Source organism: Schistocerca serialis, chromosome 3 (assembly GCF_023864345.2).
Source record: "Schistocerca serialis cubense isolate TAMUIC-IGC-003099 chromosome 3, iqSchSeri2.2, whole genome shotgun sequence".
Lineage (NCBI taxonomy): Eukaryota > Metazoa > Arthropoda > Insecta > Orthoptera > Acrididae > Schistocerca > Schistocerca serialis.
Window position 1 is genome coordinate 762230102 of NC_064640.1, and position 20962 is coordinate 762251063.

At 39.5% G+C, this 20962-nt stretch overlaps 1 protein-coding gene across 1 annotated transcript in view; it reads right to left on the bottom strand.

The window, feature by feature from the left end:
* The window catches only part of LOC126471204 (KICSTOR complex protein SZT2-like), a 525225-nt gene that overhangs the window by 122882 nt on the left and 381381 nt on the right, over positions 1-20962 (bottom strand). Inside the window, exons 26-28 of the mRNA XM_050099318.1 lie at positions 15274-15314; positions 9249-9412; positions 6386-6657 (exon numbers count right to left, since the gene is read on the bottom strand). Coding sequence (XP_049955275.1) covers positions 6386-6657; positions 9249-9412; positions 15274-15314 — 477 coding nt within the window. The remainder of the gene's footprint in view (positions 1-6385; positions 6658-9248; positions 9413-15273; positions 15315-20962) is intronic.

The window sequence follows — 20962 nt, forward strand, 5'->3', positions numbered from 1 at the left end:
TGAAAATTTTTACAAATTTTAAATAAAATAACTTTATTGACATCCTACATCTTTACTCTTCATGTCTGCATATTTATTTCTCAAGATAGTCACCCTGGTGATGAACACATTTCTCCCAACAATAGATCAGTTTGTTAATACTGTCATTGTAGAATTTGACTTTGTTGATGGAACCACAACCTCATCTCTGCTTGCACTGCTTAATCACTGCCAAAGTGGAGTCCTTAAAGGTGTTCCAATTGGTTCAAATTGCTTTGAGCACTATGGGACTTAACATCTGAGGTCATCAGTCCCCTAGAAGTTAGAACTACTTAAACCTAACTAACCTAAGGACATCACACACATATATGCCCTAGGCAGGATTCAAACCTGTGACCGTAGCAGTCACGCAGTTCCAGACTGAAGCACCTAGAACCACTTGGCCACAGTGGCTGGCCAAAGGTGTTCTTTAAGTTTTGGAAACAGATGAAAATTGGATGGGGCCAAGTCAGGGTGGTACGCAGGATAATTAATGACAATGACTCAAAGGTGACAGTTTGTTGCAGATGTTGTAGTGTTCGTGTATGGTCTGGTTGAAAAAGAGGGTGGTCCATGTGTGGATGAACTCTTTGAATTCTTGCTTTCCATTTCTCACACACTGACATAATTACATAACACACCACAATGTTGCACTCTACAGTTCAGAGCCATATAGTGGCAGAAAGCTGAAAATATGTAGACATGAAGAATAAAGCTGTAGTATGTTAATAACATTTGTTTTATTTCAATTTGGGTGCTTTACTTTTCAGCATGCCTTACATAAACTATTTAACTTTAATTTTGTTATTGTTAACAGAATAATATGTTGCCACTTCCTTCTAAAAAAAAAAAAAGAAAAAAAAAGAAAAAAGAAAAGTAAAAACCAGAGTAATTACTGATAACTTCTAACTTCATGGTATTAACAAAGGTTTTTTAAATCATAATGTTCCATAGTGCTCTCTGTAGGGTTATAATGCAGTAATTCCCCAGTCACGATGTTCATATGAGTCATAACAGTTTCAGTACACTTTCACAAATCTACAAGTAACAGCCCGGTGGCTACTCAGTCTTGTCTACTGCCTCCATCGCACTGCAAGCCACAGCTATTGCTCATCTGCAAGCCAGTCACTAAATGTTACTGTTATTGTTGCTTTCATGCCCTTCACGAACTGCATATTGTGAATGTAACATCGTCAAATGTTCCTTCATCTTTAATAATCCCTGCATCAGTTATAAGCCCACTATCAGAACAAAATCACAAAGTCACATGGATCTTTGTGACAGAGGAGGAGTGTACAATATATAATTATTATTAAGTACTCAATATTTAAGATCCTTCATCCTAGGCTGGGGCTGTGGGAGTTAAGGGCCACATGCCATACTGCCAGTGTTGATTCTGTGGTGTCAGCACTAATGGTATGGTGTGTCACAGGTGACTTATGAGCTTTCCCTAATCAGATTGGATGAGTTTTACTGCAGACTTGGGAGGCAGCTCAGCTCTCTGTTACTGGCCTTGGCATGTGTGGGATCAATCTCAGAGAGACTGAAGTTTACCACAATGCCTCCCCCTATGTGGGACCTCTGTATTCCTTCTTTCCATGAAATCACTTCGGTGTCAGTTATGTCTTAACATTACAGCCTATCATATCGCCTACACTCTTAAAACTTGATTAGATTAGGTTAGTACTTGTTCCATAGATCTTGAATACGACACTTTGTAATGATGTGGAACGTGTCAGGTTAATAAAAGGTGTCTATACAAGATGATACATTACACAAAAATATTACATGACACTTTTTTTTTTTGTGTGGTGGTTGGGGAAATTACCCACTTACTATATCCAAAAATATATATAATGAGTAGAAGGAGTTGCCATTAAGAAATTCTTTTAATTTCCTTTTAAATGCTATATGGCTATCTGTCAGACTTTTGATACTATTAGGTTAATGAACAAAGACTTTGTGGCTGCATAATTTACCCCCTTCTGAGCCAAAGTTAGATTTAACCTTGAGTAGTGAAGATCATCCATTCTCCTAGTGTTGTAGCCATGTACACTGCTATTACTTTTGAATTCGTTCAGATTGTTAATAACAAATTTCATAAGTGAATATATATATTGTGAGGCTACAGTGAAGATCTCTAGCTCTTTAGATAAGTATCTGCAGGATGATCTTGGATGAGCTCCAGCAATTATTCTGATTACACGCTTTTGTGCAATGAACACTCTTTTACTCAATGATGAGTTACCCCAGAATATGATGCCATACGAAAGCAGAGAATGAAAATAGGCATGGTAAGCTAATTTTTTGAGATGTATATCACCAAAATTTTGCAATAACACTAATAGCATAAGTAGCTGAACTCAAACGTTTCAGCAGATCCTCAGTGTTTTTTCCAGTTCAACCCCTCATCAATGCATACACCTAGAAATTTTGAATATTCTACCTTAGCTACCGATTTCTGATCGAAGTCTATATTTATTAATGGTGTCATTCCATTTACTGTGTGGAACTGTATATACTGTGTTTTGTCAGAGTTTAATGAGAGCCCATTTGCAGAGAACCACTTAATGATTTTCTGAAAAACATCGTTTACAATTTCACCAGTTAATTCTTGTCTGTTGAGTGTGATAGTTATACTTGTATCATCGGCAAAAAGTACCAGCTTTGCATCATCGTGAATATAGAATGGCAAGTCATTAATATATATTAAGAACAGCAGAGGACCCAAGACCGAACATTGCGGCACCCCATTCTTGATTGTTCCCCAGTTTGAGAAATCACCAGGTTTTTTTTTTGCATATTATGTGAACTGCTTATTTCAACTTTCTGCAGCACTCTTCCAGTTAGGTATGATTTAAACCATTTGAGCACTGTCCCATTCACACCACAGAACTTGAGCTTATCTAGAAGTATTCCACGATTTACACAATCAAAAGCCTTTGAGAGATCACAAAAAATCCCAATGGGTGACTTCTGGTTACTCAGAGCAATTATGTGTATGAGCGCTCTCTCTCTCTCTCTCTCTCTCTCTCTCTATCTCTCTCTCACACACACACACACACACACACACACACACACACACACACACAAATACATATAAAAATTGGGCATTTATCAACTCCAGTGTAACAACTGTGATGTTCTGTACACAGGGCAGACAAGAAGAACATCTGAAACAAATATAAAGGACATAATGGGCATGGAAGTTACACCAATCATTCAGCATTTGCAGGAACACCTCTGACAAGAAAACCTAGCCTCCAACCACAATAGAAACAAGTCTAAGAGTTATGAAACTGAGGAAAAAAACCCTAAAACTACAAGAAAACTTCCAAATTCAAAACATAATCACAGAAAAGAAACACATCATATATATGACCAAACAGACATCAGTAATGAAACTTAACACTCTCTCCTCTCGTTCTCCCCTCCCCCTCCCTCCCGCTAAGTCCCTCCCTCTCTCAGTCCCTGCCTTGTGCCAGTACTGCTGCTCGATGTAGGTGAGGGGCTGTGTCAGGCGTAGCAAGTGAAGTTAGTGAAGGAAGAGAGGAGCTGCGGTTAGGAGGAAGAGCTGGGAAAGGGTGAATGACAGTCAGGAGCAAAAAATGATGTGAGTAATAATTGTGATTTAATACTGTTTAATAATAGCAATGTAAAATGTAAGAAGTGCTTACAACATTGAAAAACAGATTTGTAAGACAAACAAATTTTTGCAGTGACCATGAAAGTAGCCTTCTACCAAGATTTCTTCTTCTCTTTCATAACTTTTTAGTGTCAAAATTCCTGTGAGGGCTTATCTACTGAGGGCGTATGAATGGAAGAAGAGTGGGCTGGAAGGAGAGTGGGCAGTCCTGGGACCCACAGTCTGCCCTCCTTTCAGCCACTGGCTGGCATCGGGTCGACCTGTGGATTTCTGAGGAGAGGGTTCCTGAGAGGGAGTCTCTTCACTGGCAGGTGCTGGAGGAGGGTGCTGCTTCTCTGGCTGAGTGCTTATAGTGGTTACATAAGACGGTGCCAGGGGAACCACAAGGTCAGGCAGGGGAGAGCTATTGTCAAGTTTTTTTTTTGTGTGACAGCCAGATGTCGACACTAAGGGAGTCACTACACTAGGTACTGCTGACAACCCAGTGACAGTAGTGTAGTGGAAAAGGTTGGTATCACTGAGACTGGATGATGTTGATGGTATTTTTTGAGCTTCAGAATTCAAGAGGCAATCTGCAATCTTCAGTTCCTGGATTTTGTGTTTCTTGAGTACATTAGCACAGAATGAAATTTTCACTCTACAGCAGAGTGTGCACTGATATGAAACATCCTGGCAGATTAAAACTGTGTGCCAGACCGAGACTTGAACTCAGGACCTTTGCCTTTCACGGGCAAGTGCTCTACCAACTGAGCTACCCAAGCACAACTCATGCCCCATCCTCACAGCTTTAATTCCGCCAGTACCTTGTCTCCTACCTTCCAAACTTCACAGAAGCTCTCCTGCCAACCTTGCAGAACTAGCACTACTGGAAGAAAGGATATTGCGGAGACATGGCTTAGCCACAGCCTGGGGGATGTTTCTAGAATGAAATTTTCACTCCACAGCGGAGTGTGGGCTGATACGAAACTTCCTGGCAGATTAAAACAGAGTGCTGGACCGAGACTCGAACTCGGGACCTTTGCCTTTCGCGGGCAAGTGCTCTACCAACTGAGCTACCCTAGCACGACTCACGCACCGTCCTCACAGCTTTAATTCCGCCAGTATCTCATCTCCTACCTTCCAAACTTCACTTTTACATTAGCACACTTTGGAAACTGGGAAGATAGTTGATCCCACAACTGACACAGGCAGCTGGTAGTACACACGGTAAATTTTCGTGAAATGTTCAACAACAGTCTCCACAAACTGGGTCGGTTGTACACCGGGAACGCATATACCTGAAACCCTGGCATTTAAAACACTGCAATGGGGGTGGGAAATATGGCTTCACGTCAGAATGGTAACACACAGTTTTTGACACTTTCTGGAAGTGAATCCTCCTCAAAAGCGAGGATGAAAGCACCAGTGTCTATCTTATAGCCTGATGTGCCTCGATGTACACGACGTACGAACTCAATCCTTCATCTTTCCAAGTGTTCATGTAGTCCTTCATCCATCTGCAGCATTAGGTCCTGGTGAAAAATTAATCCCTGTCCCATGTCAAGGTTCTTATGGGGTGTGATGGTAAAACGTATATCACCAGGGGAAAAGAATTTGCCAAATACGTTTTCAATACTTTCCACAAAAAACACTGGTTTAATAGGGAGAAAAGACCCTATATCTGTTCAGGTGAAAACCAGGAACTGAGGGAAATGACTGTGTGCAAGTTGCTTGGTTTTGTTTTCTTCCCATGGTGTTACCAAGGAAGCAAATTCCTACAGTCATAACAGTCGGCACTGAGTTGTGGTCTGTCTGAAGAGAGTGCCAAGTCCTCAAAGCCACTAGTTGGTAACTTTGGCAAATTTCGTGACACCAAATATCCACCACAATGGTGCCTGCTCCAAACAAGTGCTACCCCCAGGAGTACTGACAAGTCACAGCAAGGGTCACCAGGTGATGGCCAGACCCCCAAATGGACCTAACCCTTGGCATGTGTTGGGAGATGACATCTTGGGCATCAATAGTGCAATCTGTGTTTGGTCAGGTACCACCACTGTATATGTACATGGCAACGTTCTACACATACCTGCTACCATGTTGGGTAGTAGGTGACCTTTCCCACACTGCTCGCACAATCTCTAAAAAATGTAGAAGGTTTGAGGTCAAACACAGATGTGGGGACTGAATATAAATTAACCAAAATACATGATGTAAAATAAGGAAATAACAGAGTGAGAAGCCAGGATTCACATCCTATGAGTGAGCTAGGTTTGCTGCAGAGAGTCTGTCCTGCAGGATAAGCTGGAGAAAAGAAACAGTCGTCCAGTAAAAGTGTATACAGGATAGCAAGAAGTACTGCAATGCCTTGTGGCCCCATGCTTGCCACAACCATGCCCACAAAAGAGTAGTGAGCCCCTGGGAGGGGTTTCCTAGCAGAAGTCAACATGAAGGTTAGATAAATGTTATATAGGATTATAAAATGCTAATGTTTATTTTCATAATACACAGGATGAGGTCTGTCCTATGACTCAAGCACTGTTGAATTTTTCCACATGCCTTATAAAATTTTTTACCATGGGTGTCTTACATTGCAATTTGTGTAAACTACGTTTTCTAATAACATGCCAATGAAAATTCTCTAATGTTCTTAGTGTATCTGGAAAAGAATGTATGATAATAACCCAAACATGAGAAGCATCAAAAAACATTTGTGCTCCTCTCAATAAATGGGTCAGTTTTTACCTTTTGGATCTAGGACATCATTGTCAAAAACTCCATCATCTGTTAGGCATGCCTTCCACTGTGCTAGGTTTCTGCCTACAATAAGGCTTTTGGAATCAGTCCTTGGCTGATCATGTATGTCACTATCAGACACACTCACAGGTACAAATACATCTTCCTCCTCCTCAAGCTGATGTTCATTTGTTACTCTGTTAAACACGAGTGCAGTTGTGTCTTGTGCATTCAAGACAACAAGATTCTTAAGCTCCTTAACTGTCACAGACAATGAATGCCTAAAAAACCAAGAAGAACATAAATATTTTAAGAGGCAGCCATATCTAAGATGTCTGACATACTATATTTCCATACTCTTAATGAAAAACAAGTATTTATTTGTTTATAAGTGGTATATTCAAAATGTTTCAGTAATCATTTATAAACAAAACTCTTATTGTATTTGCATCATTGTAAGTTACATTTTCTTCAAACAACTTTTATCACACATTTATACACTGGTACCGACATTCCTACAACTGTTAAAAATGCTCCTTCAAGTTTTATCAGAAAACACTTTCAACTTCTATAGTGTCTATTAATTTTCAGTTTTAACCACTGGAAGCGCAAGGAAATTGGCAGGTGCAGTATCTGAAGAGTAGAGTGCTTTTTCCACTGTAGTAATACACTGAAGAGCAAAAGAAACTGGTACACCTGCCTAATATTGTGTAGGGCCCCTGTGAGCATGCAGAAGTGCTGCAACATGACATGGCATGGGCTTGACTAATGTCTGAAGTACTGCTGGAGGGAACTGACACCAAGAATACTGCAGGGCTGTCCATAAATCCGTAAGTGTATGAGGGGGTGGAAATCTCTTCTGAACAGCATGTTGCAAGGATCCCAAATCAGGGGAGTTTGGTGGTCAGTGGAAGTGTTTAAACTGGGAAGAGTGTTCCTGGGGCCAATCTGTAGCAATCCTGAATGTGTGGGGTGTTGCAATGTCCTGCTGGAATTGCCCAAGTATGTCAGAATGCACAATGGACATGAATGGATGCAGGTGATCAGACAGGATGCTTACATATGTGTCATCTGTCAGAGTCGTGTCTAGACGCATCAAGGGTCCCATATTACTCCAAGTGTACATACCCCACACCATTACATAGCCCATGCCATTACAGAGCCTCCACCAGCTTGAAAAGACCCCTGCTAACATACAGGGTGTATGGATTGTCTCCATACCCATACATGTCGATCTGCTCGATAAAATTTGAAATGAAACTTGTCCGACAAGTTGTTTCCAGTCATCAACAGTCCAATGCCAGTGTTGATAGGCCCAGGCAAGACATAAAGCTTTGTGTCATGCAGTCATCAAGGGCATGTGAGTGGGCCTTCAGCTTCGAAAACACATATTGATGATGTTTCGTTGAATGGTTTGCACGCTAACACTTGTTGATGGCCCAGAATTGAAATCTGCAGCAGTTTGCAGAAGGCTTGCACTTCCGTCATCGTGAACAATTCTCTTCAGTCATCGTTGGTCCTGTTCTTGTAGGATCTTTTTCCGGCCACAGCAGTGTCAGAGACTTGAGGTTTTACTGGATTCCTGATATTCACGGTGCACTCGTGAAGTGGTTGTGCAGGAAAATCCCCACTTCATAGCTGCCTCGCAGATGCTGTGTCCCATCATTCATGCACTGACTATAACACCACATTCAAACTCACTTAAATGTTGATAACCTGCCATTGTAGCAGCAGTAACCAATCTAACAACTGCACCAGACACTTATCATCTTACTTAGGCTCTGCTGACCGCAGCGCCGTATTCTGCCTGTTTACATATCTCTGTATATGAATACACATGCCTATACCAGTTTCTTTCGCACTTCAGTGTATAACTACTTGCAAGGTAATCTTTAAGCAGAAATTACTAATGTGCCGAGGTTCTGTCACGTGACAAAACTGAAGTATTTTCTGTCAAATTTTCTGGATTTTTTCATCGAATAGCATCTGTAGTGTCATAGAGGGTGTCCACAAAAGTGACATTAATTATTTCTCATATGTATACAGAGAAGATCTGATGAATGTGCCCACTGTTTTCGTCAATGGTGGAAGTGGATTGGCAGCCACTATGGGTACCACATTTGACGTTTATGAAAATTCATAAAAATGTTTGTTCAACTTGAACACTACCAATTTTTTCACTAACTCACTTTTGTAGGTTTCTATCAACATCTGTTGAGACCCAGAAGATGTTTTCTCTACCAATGACCAAAATAAAACATTTTAACACTCTATAGTAGGTGTAATTTACATAACAGTGTACAAAAAGTCTTGATTATAGCACTAGTGAGTCAAATAATGGCACCTGCACAATACTTCTCAGGAGCTGTACATACCCTCTGCTCATTGAGTCACTCCAAGAAATACAAAATTTTCAGTGGAAGACCTAAAATTTCTCAGTGAAAAGCAATTACTGTGGATTCATTGGTAAAAATAAACTGAACTAATACAAGGGCATTTCAGCCACAGTTTTTCAAAATAAGTTTTGCATATTTTAAAACAGTAAATCATTGGTCTGGAATGAGATTTCCTGTTTGACAGTGTACCTCATGAAAAGGCTGAAAAACAGACAAACACACTGAAATACAACTTACTGAAGGAAGTGACTAAATTTGTATATCAGTTTGACTCAATTTAAAAAAAAAAAAAAAAAAAAAAAAAATACACAACTGTTATTATTATGTCAAATTATAGCTTAAGTACATGCGTTTACAAAGTTAAAAATAGACTGGACACAATTTGTTACTTTAATATGAAGGTAATATGTAGTTTGAAAATTTACAATTGTAATAAGAGGACCACCTCTAGTCACAAATAAGAATAAAATATGTACCTTGATGTTAGGGTAACACAGAACCTTTTCACAGCTGGAACTCCTATCTGAACAGCAAATTCAAGCCACTCATTAATTACACTGGCATACATCTTATGCAGAATTCCACTTTCTCCAGATTCATACTCATTTAAAAGGTCCCCAGCTACAGCTGTGTCATCTTCCTGAAACAATATTATATTGTGTTACTGTCTCATCAACGTGTTAAGCATTTAGTGTCAAACATTGTACAAAGAATCCACAAAACCCCAAGTGCACATGTCCATCTTGCACAGACAGAAGGAAATATTATGACAAAGAGGGGAATACAACTAAAAAGGAGCCAGAAAAGTTTATCAGCAGAAAATGGGGACATGACGAACAGGAAGAGTGCAAAACCAGACATTTGAATTAAGTCAAGACAAAAGGAAAAGAGGAAAACATACTACTGGCTAAACAATGTGTAAATAAGCCTTTTTTATATTAGAAAGATGGGGTGAGTGTGAAGAAATGATAAAATTGTGTTACACCAAATGCAGCTGCTAGGACTCCAACAAAAGTATTCACAGCTCTGACATCAATGATTAGCATACAATGATCCTTACATGCTGTGGTTGGTTTGTGAAAATCAGTGTTACATACAGTTTGGACTTCATTCTCTGTTGTTAGACACCATACTTAACTAAACACAAATGATGAGGCATTTCTTCTGTACTGGACATACCAGTGGAGTATCCAGTGGAATATAGTGGTATACAGCACTGTTCACAAAAGACGGGGATCTAGGTTTCAGTACCAGTTACACATAATTTTGTCTAGATGGCAAATTATTTTATTACTGAATTTTTCTTTGGATACCATTTGGCAATCACAACCATCAAATCTGAACACAAGAGGAAAATGTATAAGGATTAAATCAGAGTAAAATAGAATGCTGTATAAGACTGGCTAGCAAAGCCATCACAAGAGGATGAAAACATACCACAATAAAGAAACATGAATATATGGATAGAACAAGTCTTGTCAAAGAATACCTCACGTAAACAGATAAGTGCCAAACTGAAGACTGTGATAGCTAAATGAGATAAAACAATAATTTTGCCACTATGTGGAGGTACAGTCATATTACATGTTCCCATTCCAGTTGAGCATTAAACAAATGGCAAAATAAAATGACTCAATGAGATGTAATGATTTATGAAAAAAAGAACATAAGCTCTTCATTATATAGAATGCAGGTTACTAAATGTAGTTATATATTAAATAGTACTATAGAATAAATTTTTACCATAAAGGTTTAAAACAAGACATCTGTCAATTGATGTAACGGTAAAAGGATAGGTCATAGCATCTATTTCCTTAATTTATGACATGTAAAATTAAATTAAATTTTAAGATGAATACAAAAGGTCATGCCTTTTGCATTATCAAAGGGGGATATCTTAATTATTACTCTTTGAGTATAAAAAACCTGTATTTTACACATGAATACAATCATAAAGATCTATTAAATTAATTAAAATAAGTAAGCAAAAATGGCAAGAGACGGAGAGCTGTACAAGTATAAGTCCTGTCACCTGGCATATGAAATGACACCAGACAAGTTGACATTACCTCATGCACAGTCGTTAGGTGATCAGCATGCAACACACTGGCCCAAGGAATAAGCATTCCATGAGCTTTTAAAAAATAGCAAACAAGGTTCCTAATGAACTCACTCTTCTCACAGAGCAGAAGCTTTCATTCCATGTGAATCAATTTCTAATTCCTTTTCCATGGATTTTCTGTCTTGCACTGTTGAATACCACTCCTTCAAACAAATTTAGTCCACCTAAAATCTTCATGTCTTAATAATGCAATGTCCTACTCAAAACTTGCATGTCATAAGTGTCCATGTCATAAAATTAGAACACTAGTATGAAAAAGAAGTTAAAAACGACTACACATTACACCAAATCAATGGAAGGAAAGAGAGCTACGAACAAGGACTTCCTCTTGGCTAAAGGACCACAATGCACGCTGTAGTGACAGTGGAGGTCCTGAACCAAAGATTAAACACTCAGGTGGCAAACATACATTAGAACGTAAGTGGTTAAAAAAAGTGCATTCAATCAGGAAATGGTGAACACAAAGTGGTGGGGGATCACCACTTAATAAATGGTGATGGCTAAAATGACAGTATGCAACCTAGCCAAAAAGCATTGAGAACAATATCATAATTCCACACTACTGTCCTGTCAAGGTCTCATAGCTGGTTTGCCATCCCCTTCTGACCTGTTGTAAAATATCAAATGTCTGTCTGTATCATATAAATGACTGAAGTAAGTATTTGTGCAGTGTCTGAGCAATTATGGAAGATTATAGAATGAAATAAATGGAGAAGGTGAAGCTTGAGAAAATCACATACTACTTTCTAAACAAGGGAAAAAGAAAAAGATAACAGTTCACAATTTTGTTGAGGTACTGAATCACTGATTGGCACATAAACAGGACTGACACTGTTGCTAACTTCTGGATGAATTACCCTGACCAACTACATTGTGATAACCCTGTAGCAGCTCGTGTGAAAGGTTGTGTTTGGTGGATGGAACAAAGTGAGACAGGAGGCTGGGAGTTTGAGGGTGGGTTGGGAAAGGGTGGCTGACAGCTGGGGGAGAGAGGTAGTAGGTGAACAGGGTGTGAATGTGACACCAATGTACTCATTCTGGCTGCAGGCAGGGGGAGTTATGCAAGCTTAACAGTGACATGGAGGAGTGCACTGGGAGGAGGAGTAGAACATAAAAAGGGGGAGATAGCACAAAGAGGGTGTGAGTGCAGGATGTTCGAAGGTAGGGTCATGGCGCAGGGCTGGATGTCTGTATTGATCAGCACTTAGTGTAGTTTCGGCATAGAGGATTACGAGATCAGAGGATGTGTTGTAAGGACAATTCCTATCCATGTTATTCATAAAATCTGGTGAAAGGAAGGCTCCAGATGGTATGGGTTGTTAGGTAGTAACTGATCCCATCCCAGCAGTTCATCATGGTCTCTAATCACTACTCAAACCCTTAAAGCCATTCCTGAATCTGTCCCCTAAACCCAACTGCCTCCTCAGCCCAACTACTGCTTCACACACCCATTTCCTACATCCTTCCTTAAGTCCACACACCTAACCACCATGAACACCCCACTGTATTTGGTTACTACATTTCCACTGAAAGAATCTTGGCTCTTGTTGACCAATATTGTCAACCCAGAACCCTGCCTATCTTCACATATCAAAGACATGAACCACTTTCTACACTGTCACAACCATTCACACCCCATTGCCACAAGGATACCTATTCATCATTGTTGATGCTACCTCCCTATACTGCTATATACCCCATACCACATGCCCACCCTTTGGTGCTATCAAACATTACCTCCACCAACATCATACAGAATTCAAACTCATCACCTCATTCCTTATACAACTGATGACCTGTATCCCTATGCATAACTCTCTCTCCTTCAAGTACAAGATATACAAACAAATCTGGGGCACTGCCACAGGCACTGTTTGGCATCCTCCTGTGCCAGTCTATTTATGAGCCTCTAGAGAAAACCTTTCTATCTCCATAAAATTCAAAATATTTTGTCTGGTTCAGGTTGATTGATGATAACTTCAGGATATGGACCCAGGTCAAGACACTCTATCTTCATTCCACCATTCTCAACACCTCTTCCATCTGCCTAACCTGGTCCTCCTCAGCTGAGCATGCCACTCTCCTTGACAGCTGCCATCCCTTCCACACTCAAAAAAAGTCTCCCTCCCATACGGTCCAGCACTCGTGGATGATGTATCTGCAGTGACGAGCAGTCCCTTGCCCAGCATGCTAAACGCATTACTGAGACCTTCACAGAAAGGCATTACATTCCAAATGTAGTCTGTTAACAGATATCCCATAGCATATACACAGGTGCCCCTAATTCTCCATCCACACCCAGGAACCAGCTCCAGAGGAATACCCACCTCATCACCCGTCATCACCCCAGACTCGTTCAACTTAAATATATGGTTCATAAGGACTCTGACTCCTTACTCACAAGTGATATCCTGGTCACATTCATTCCCACAACTCCCAAAATAGTATTCCAGTGCCCACCCAATCTATCAAATATTCCACTCCATCATATCTACTTCCAATGCCTGTTCAAGACCCCACTGCAAGATTTGTCTGATACACTAACCCACTGCAGCCTACTCTAGTCCCATCACTGGCATACCTATCCTATCAGAGGCAGGACCACTTGTGAAAGCAGTCATATCATATTTGAGATCTACTGGAACTTCTGCACAGCATTTCATGTGGGCATAACAAACAACCAGCTGTCCACCAGAATGAATGGCCACCGCCAATGCATAGTCAAAATCAGGGTCAATCACCCTGCACAGCAGAATATCCTCATTCATTGCTTCAATATCCTCGTTCATTGTTTCAAAATCTGCACCATCTGGATCATTCTCATCACACCAGATTCTCTGAATCACATGTAAACACACGCTTTGATCCCATAATCCTTCTGGCCTTATATTCTGCTAGCTCCTGCCCCAGATCAACCTCCACACCTGCCCTGTCACCCTGACTTCTCTCATCTTGCACTCACATTCTCATCTCCATGACTTGCTCTATCTTCTCCTTCCAATCCACTCACCCATGTCACTGTGCACTTCACACAAGTCCCGCTTCCAGCAGCCAGGAAAGCTTACTGGTGGCATAGTCCTATCGTGTGTGCCTGCTGCTGCCTCTCCCTCTTGAACATTAGCCACCTTACCCCGACACTCCATCCTATTCCCCATCTCCTTTCTCCCCTCACCCACTCCACTCACCATAACCACTCATCTCAGATGCAGTGTCAGCAAAATGTGTGTGTGTGTGTGTGTGTGTGTGTGTGTGTGTGTGTGTGTGTGTGTGTGTGTGTGTGTGAAATGATTCAACTGCTAGCTAGCAACATTCTTAGTCTTCTTTATGTGCCTGCCGATAACTCAGCAACTATTTGGTAAGTTGATACCTCTACTCATTTCATTGTTTACATTTCACCAAGGACTTTCTATTAACATATCTCCTACTTTCTAAGTGAGCTGTAGAGCTTAACAAATTGATCACATGCCCTGTCTCAGAAAACATTTGAGACTTTAACCACAACATTCGCAGAGAGCAGGAGTGTGAAATTAAATGTGATCAGATTGCTCAATGCCACCTTGAAGCTTTCATATTAAATTAACAGTGATATTTTGCAATAGTGAGGGATGCTTGTGGAAGTACCATGGAACACAATTTCAAGCTCTCTTTATATTCAGTAAGCTGTGAAGCAACGTGGTGCCAGTGTTTGTTATTTATTAGTCAACAAACAGATTCAGAAGGATGTAGGGTGCAGTAGTTACTTGGAGATGAAGAAGCTTGCACAGGATAGTGTAGCATGGCGAGCTGCATCAAACCAGTCTCTGGACTGAAGACCACAAGACGTTAGCCACTTGTCTATAGCATGTGACTGAACCAAATCAGTTGTTTCTTCTAAAGTAATCAATACAATTTTGAATTGCTACTCTGCTTCCTTAAACTGTAGTTGTAACTGTTCAGTAGTTTTAATTTTGAAGTGTGCTATAAAAATATTCATGTAGTTTTTTTGTACTAAAATCAGTCCTGTTACCTAGTATCATGGAATTCTAACAGTATAACAGAATCTTTAATCACAAATGCCAGCTGCATATTTTAAAGTCTGTGCTATGCTAGTACTAAAATTAATGTTACACTGTTTCTTCCAACTGAAGTCTGACTGAACAGGGGAGGGAGGTAATTACTGCTTTATGGATTATATAATGAAGAAATTATATTATAAAACCAAGTTGGTGGGCATAAATTATTCTCTATTTATGTAAATTAAATTCTTTACTATCAATTAAATTATTCATTATTAATTTATTCACTACTTATGTAGGACAGTTTAGGTAAAACACTGATCTTCAACTAACCATATTCTGCAAGTCACAGCATACATTAGAACAAAAATATACACCACTAACCTGCATGGGCATTTTGGTTGACATTTCTTCAGTAACAGCATCTAAAAAAGAAATAAACACAATATAAAAGCTCTTGTATAAAATCACAAAGTTTGATCTGACAACTAAATATATGAATATAACAACATCAGATTTTATTTTGCTTACAATTACATAATAAAATCTGTCAATTATGTCTTCAGGACAGTCTCTCGACTGGCTAAGTGCTTTCTCAAGATGTACAAGAGTGATCTCTGATTGGCATATCACCTCCCCCCCCCCCCCTTCAATTGTTACATTCTATACAAATCAATGGGTCACTGATCCTTTTTATGGGAAACCTTAACTACCCACATCAAACCATTTAACAAATCCCTATGTTACAAAATTTGAGATGACAAAAATGAACACAAGGACAAAGAAAATCAAGAAAATCTTGATTAAGAAAACAAATGTGATTCTAATTAAATGTGTGTTAGTTTTATCATTCCTCTGTGTCATTCCAGGCTACTCTTGGTTGACATTACTTCTTCTGCATTTACTGCTTGCAAAATCACTGTCTTCTAACTAAATGCTTCTGTCATTACTCATCTGTAATGGTGTTCCTTTCTTCCTGTTTCTCACATATATAATCACTCATTTGTTTGTCTCTTGTTCCAGTCATCATTTATTAATCACTGCCTCATTTTTTTTCTTCTTTTCTTTTCCTCTCCTCCATTTTTAAGTCTTTTTGTTCATTTCACCTCAGTGTCGCACCTAACTTGTCACCTTATGAATTCCTCTTCTTCCTTTGTTGTTGTTTCCTATGTTTCTAGTATTCCCTCATTTTCTCCCCGTGAAGTCTCTTCCTTTCTTCTGTCCATGTTGCTCCTGATTTTTTTTCTTCTGCTTTGAAAGTCTTCCAAATTTAGTATTTTATTTTTAAAACAGTTTCTTTCCGCTATTTCTGATTCTTTGATGTTTCTTTCTAGATCTTGCCTTACTTCTGTAATCCATGCTGTTGTCGATTTCTTCTTCCAGAAATATAGGAGTATTTGTTTTGTTAGTCTGTTTCCATTCATTCAGTAGAGGCGTCCGAAAAAGGTTAATCTTCGTTTGGCCATTACTTCAATATTTTCCCTATATTTTGTAGATCTCCTCATTACTTCTAATTTTCCAACCATCTGCAGTTTTTATTGCACCCATTATTTTTCTGATAATCCTTCTTTCCAGTACTTCTATAGTCTGTCCATCTTATAGTTCATCGTTAGGCACTCAGATCCATATAAACATTCTGGTCGTGCCACTGTGGTGTAGTGTTTTAGTTTTGTTTTTCTAGATATACAGGGTTATTACAAATGATTGAAGCGATTTCACAGCTCTATAATAACTTTATTATTTGAGATATTTTCACAATGCTTTGCACACACATACAAAAACTCAAAAAGTTTTTTTAGGCATTCACAAATGTTCGATATGTACCCTTTAGTGATTCGGCAGACATCAAGCCGATAATCAAGTTCCTCCCACAGTCGGCGCAGCATGTCCCCATCAATGAGTTCGAAAGCATCGTTGATGCGAGCTCGCAGTTCTGGCACGTTTCTTGGTAGAGGAGGTGAGGATTCTCTACCGCCCAGATTCGCACATTGTGTCTGTTCACTTCACCATTAAGAAAAAATGTTGCTTCATCACTGAAAACAAGTTTCGCAATGAACGCATCCTCTTCCATGAGCTGTTGCAACCGCGCCGAAAATTCAAAGCGTTTGACTTTGTCATCGGGTGTCAGGGCTTGTAGCAATTGTAAACGGTAAGGCTTCTGCTTTAGCCTTTTCCGTAAGATTTTCCAAACCGTCGGCTGTGGTACATTTAGCTCCCTGCTTGCTTTATTCGTCGACTTCCGCGGGCTACGCGTGAAACTTGCCCGCATGCGTTCAACCGTTTCTTTGCTCACTGCAGGCCGACCCGATGATTTCCCCTTACAGAGGCATCCAGAAGCTTTAAACTGCGCATACCATCGCCGAATGGAGTTAGCAGTTGGTGGATCTTTGTTGAACTTCGTCCTGAAGTGTCGTTGCACTGTTATGACTGACTGATGTGAGTGCATTTCAAGCACGACATACGCTTTCTCGGCTCTTGTCGCCATTTTGTCTCACTGCGCTCTCGAGCGCTCTGGCGGCAGAAACCTGAAGTGCGGCTTCAGCCAAACAAAACTTTATGAGTTTTTCTACGTATCTGTAGTGTGTCGTGACCATATGTCAATGAATGGAGCTACAGTGAATTTATGAAATCGCTTCAATCATTTGTAATAGCCCTGTACATTTCTTGTTGTAAATATTTCTGGTCAACCCATATGCTCTTTCCATTTTGTTAATTCTTACATCTATTGCAGATTTTTCTAGTCCATTCTGCTGTATAGTCTCTCCAAGATATTTAAATTTATTTACTCGCTCTATTTTACCTATTTGTGTTTTTATGAATTATGGGGCATTTTTTATATTTGTCATGAATTTTGTTTTCTCAGCTGAAATTTTGAGACCAGTTCCGTTTGCTATTTTTTCCAGAAGATTTATCTGAATAACTGCTTCTGTCAGGTTTTCTGAAAGTATTGCAAAATCATCTGCAAAAGCCCAGCAGTTTACGTTGATTCCATTTGTTTTCCATCCCAAAGTTATTGGTTCAATTTTGTGATTTTTTAGCTCCAAATTCCAGATCCTTACAATTTTTTCTAGAACACAATTAAACAGTAAAGGTGATAAACCATCACCTTGTCTAACACTAGTTTTTATTTCAAATGGCTGAGATACTTCTCCCATAAATTTGACTTTAGATATTGTACCTTCTAGTGTTTCACGAATTATATTTGCTAATTTTATGTAATCTTATGTAAGATTATATGTTAGTTTTCATTTTTCTTTGCTGTCATTGTTTTCTTTTCTTTTTTGATTTACTTCCTTCGTGTAATTTCATATCCAGTGCCTCTGCTGTTTGCTGCTACTCAGTGCTCACCCACTTTATGATATCCCTTTCTCCCAAATATACAATTTTCATAATTTTTTAAATGTTTTCTTGTCTTTTTGCATATAGTTAAGTCTGTTATGCTATTATGATTTTAATAATTATCTCTTGGTATCTTCCTCAAAACCAGTTATATATCCTCATATGTTCCTTTTTTTCTTTTAAATCGATTGCTTATTTACACACAGGAATTTTAAACTTACTTATTGCAAATTAATGTGGTAAAAGCTGGTATTTTTAGCAGTGCAAAACAACAAAATGCCCAGACTTGTACTGCGTAATGTAAGCACCTGTTGGCTGGCAAAGAACATGTGTAGGGCACATATACAAGGTTAAGGTGAAACTCCAAGATCCCTAGATAAATACTCAAAACTTAACACATGAAGTGCAAAACCATTTCACAAATAATTTACAGAGAATGCAAATTTTACATGCAAGTTTCAGAATGCACTTGCCTTTAGGAAAATGGCACAGTCAATCCATAGCAGTCACCAAGAGCTTTGTGAAACCTGATTAACAAGTTCAAAATATGCTGGACTGCTGTATTTACATCAAAAGGTTCAGACATTTGGCCTTGGAATTAACTTTTGAGCTATTGTCATTTAATGTTTTTTTAATCAACTATCTGGTCTTTCTACCCACTTTAAACTCTTCTAGTATGTTACACAATGCACATCTATCTGTTGAGTTAAATGTTGTTTTGAAGTCTATAATGGCCATCACCAGCTGTCTGTCCCTTGCATGTTTATTGGCACACTATTAATGGTATGGTATATTCTCAAATGACTATCCTAATTAACCAATTTGACAACACACATGTGAGAGATATTTTATACCACCTGGCAACAATTTAAGTTGACTTTGAAGCCACTGGTAGCAAAGGGATAGAAATAAGTAACAACGTGGTCTATTTTATTTTATTTTCTTATCATTACGCTCAGCTATGCAATGCAACTGAACTTATTTTCTTGATATGCTTGCTTTCTTCTTCTCTGAAAATCTCTTCATCTTATCACTGTAGTTTTGCCTATGTTCTTCTGTTCATGGTCTCTTAGATGTGACATTTGGTTTAGCTTTAAACTGATACTTGTCAATTAATGTTTTGAATGCAGCTCTCCCCTGTAAAACTGTGTTTGTAATGCCTATTTCCTGCCCTAATCTCTCTTATCTTATCCTTGTGGTCTTTCCGCGAAATATAAGTTGGAGGCAGTAAAATTGTACTGCAGTCAGCCTCAAATGCTGGTTCTCTAAATTTCCTCAGTAGCGATTCACAAAAAGAACACCTCCTTTCCTCCAGAGACACCCACCCGAGTTCCTGAAGCATTTCCGTAACACTCGCGTGATGATCAAACCTACCAGTAACAAATCTAGCAGCCGGCCTCTGAATTGCTTCTATGTCATCCCTCAATCCGACCTGATAGGGATCCCAAACGCTTGAGCAGTACTGAAGAATAGGTCGTATTAGTGTTTTATAAGCGGTCTCCATCATGATCACTAATCCCTGTCTCAACACTGACACCGTCGATGAGGTCTGGTCTGTTCGTGGCAACCAGATCTAAAATATTTCCATTACGCATTGGCTGTCGATTTATCTGCTCAAGACAGTTTTCGGATAATGTGTTCAAAAGTAATTCACACGACAGCTTGTCTGTACCACTTGTAATGAATCCATAGGCATCCCAGTCTATACTAGGGCCGGCCGCAGTGGTCTAGCGGTTCTAGAGTTAGCTGCCATTCTTTACACCAATCACAAATCCTGTCCAAGTCATCTTGTATCCTCCTACAGTCACTCAACGACGACACCTTCTCATACACCACAGCATCATCAGCAAACAGCCGCACATTGCCATCCACCCTATCCAAAAGATCATTTATGTAGAGAGAAAACAACAGCGGACCTACTACACTTCCCTGGGGCACTCCAGATGATACCCTCACCTCCGATGAACACTCACCATCGAGGACAATTTACTGGGTTCTATTACTTAAGAAGTCTTCGACCCACTCACGTATTTGAGAACCAATCCCATATACTCATACCTTAGTTAGGAGTCTGCAGTGGGGCACCGAGTCAAACGCTTTCTGGAAGTCAAGGAATGTGGCATCTGTCTGGTTCGTAAGATATCATGTGAAAAAAGGGCAAGTTGTGTTTTGCAGGAGCGATGCTTTCTAAAGCCGTGCTCATGCATGGACAGCAACTTCTCTGTCTCAAGGAAATTCATTATATTTGAACTGAGAATATGTTCGAGAATCCTGCAACAAACGGATCTTAAGGATATTGGTCTGTAATTTTGAGGATCCGTCCTTCTACCCTTCTTATATACAGGCATCACCTGCGCTTTTTTCCAGTCGCTCGGGACTTTACGTTGGGCGAGAGATTCACAATAAATGCAAGCTAAGTAAGGAGCCAATGCAGTAGAGTACTCTCTGTAAAACCGAATTGGAATCCCATCAGGACCTGGTGATTTATTTATTTTCAACCCATTCAGCTGCTTCACAACCCCAGGGATGTCTATCACTATGTCCTCCATACGGGAATCTGTATGAGACTCAAACAGCAGTATGTTTCTACTACCTTCCTGCGTGAAAGATTTCTCAAATGCTACATTTAAAATTTCAGCTTTCGTTTTGCTGTCTTCTGTTGCCAGGCCAGACTGATCAGTGAGTGACTGGATGGAAGTCTTCGAACCGCTTACCGATTTTACATAAGACCAGA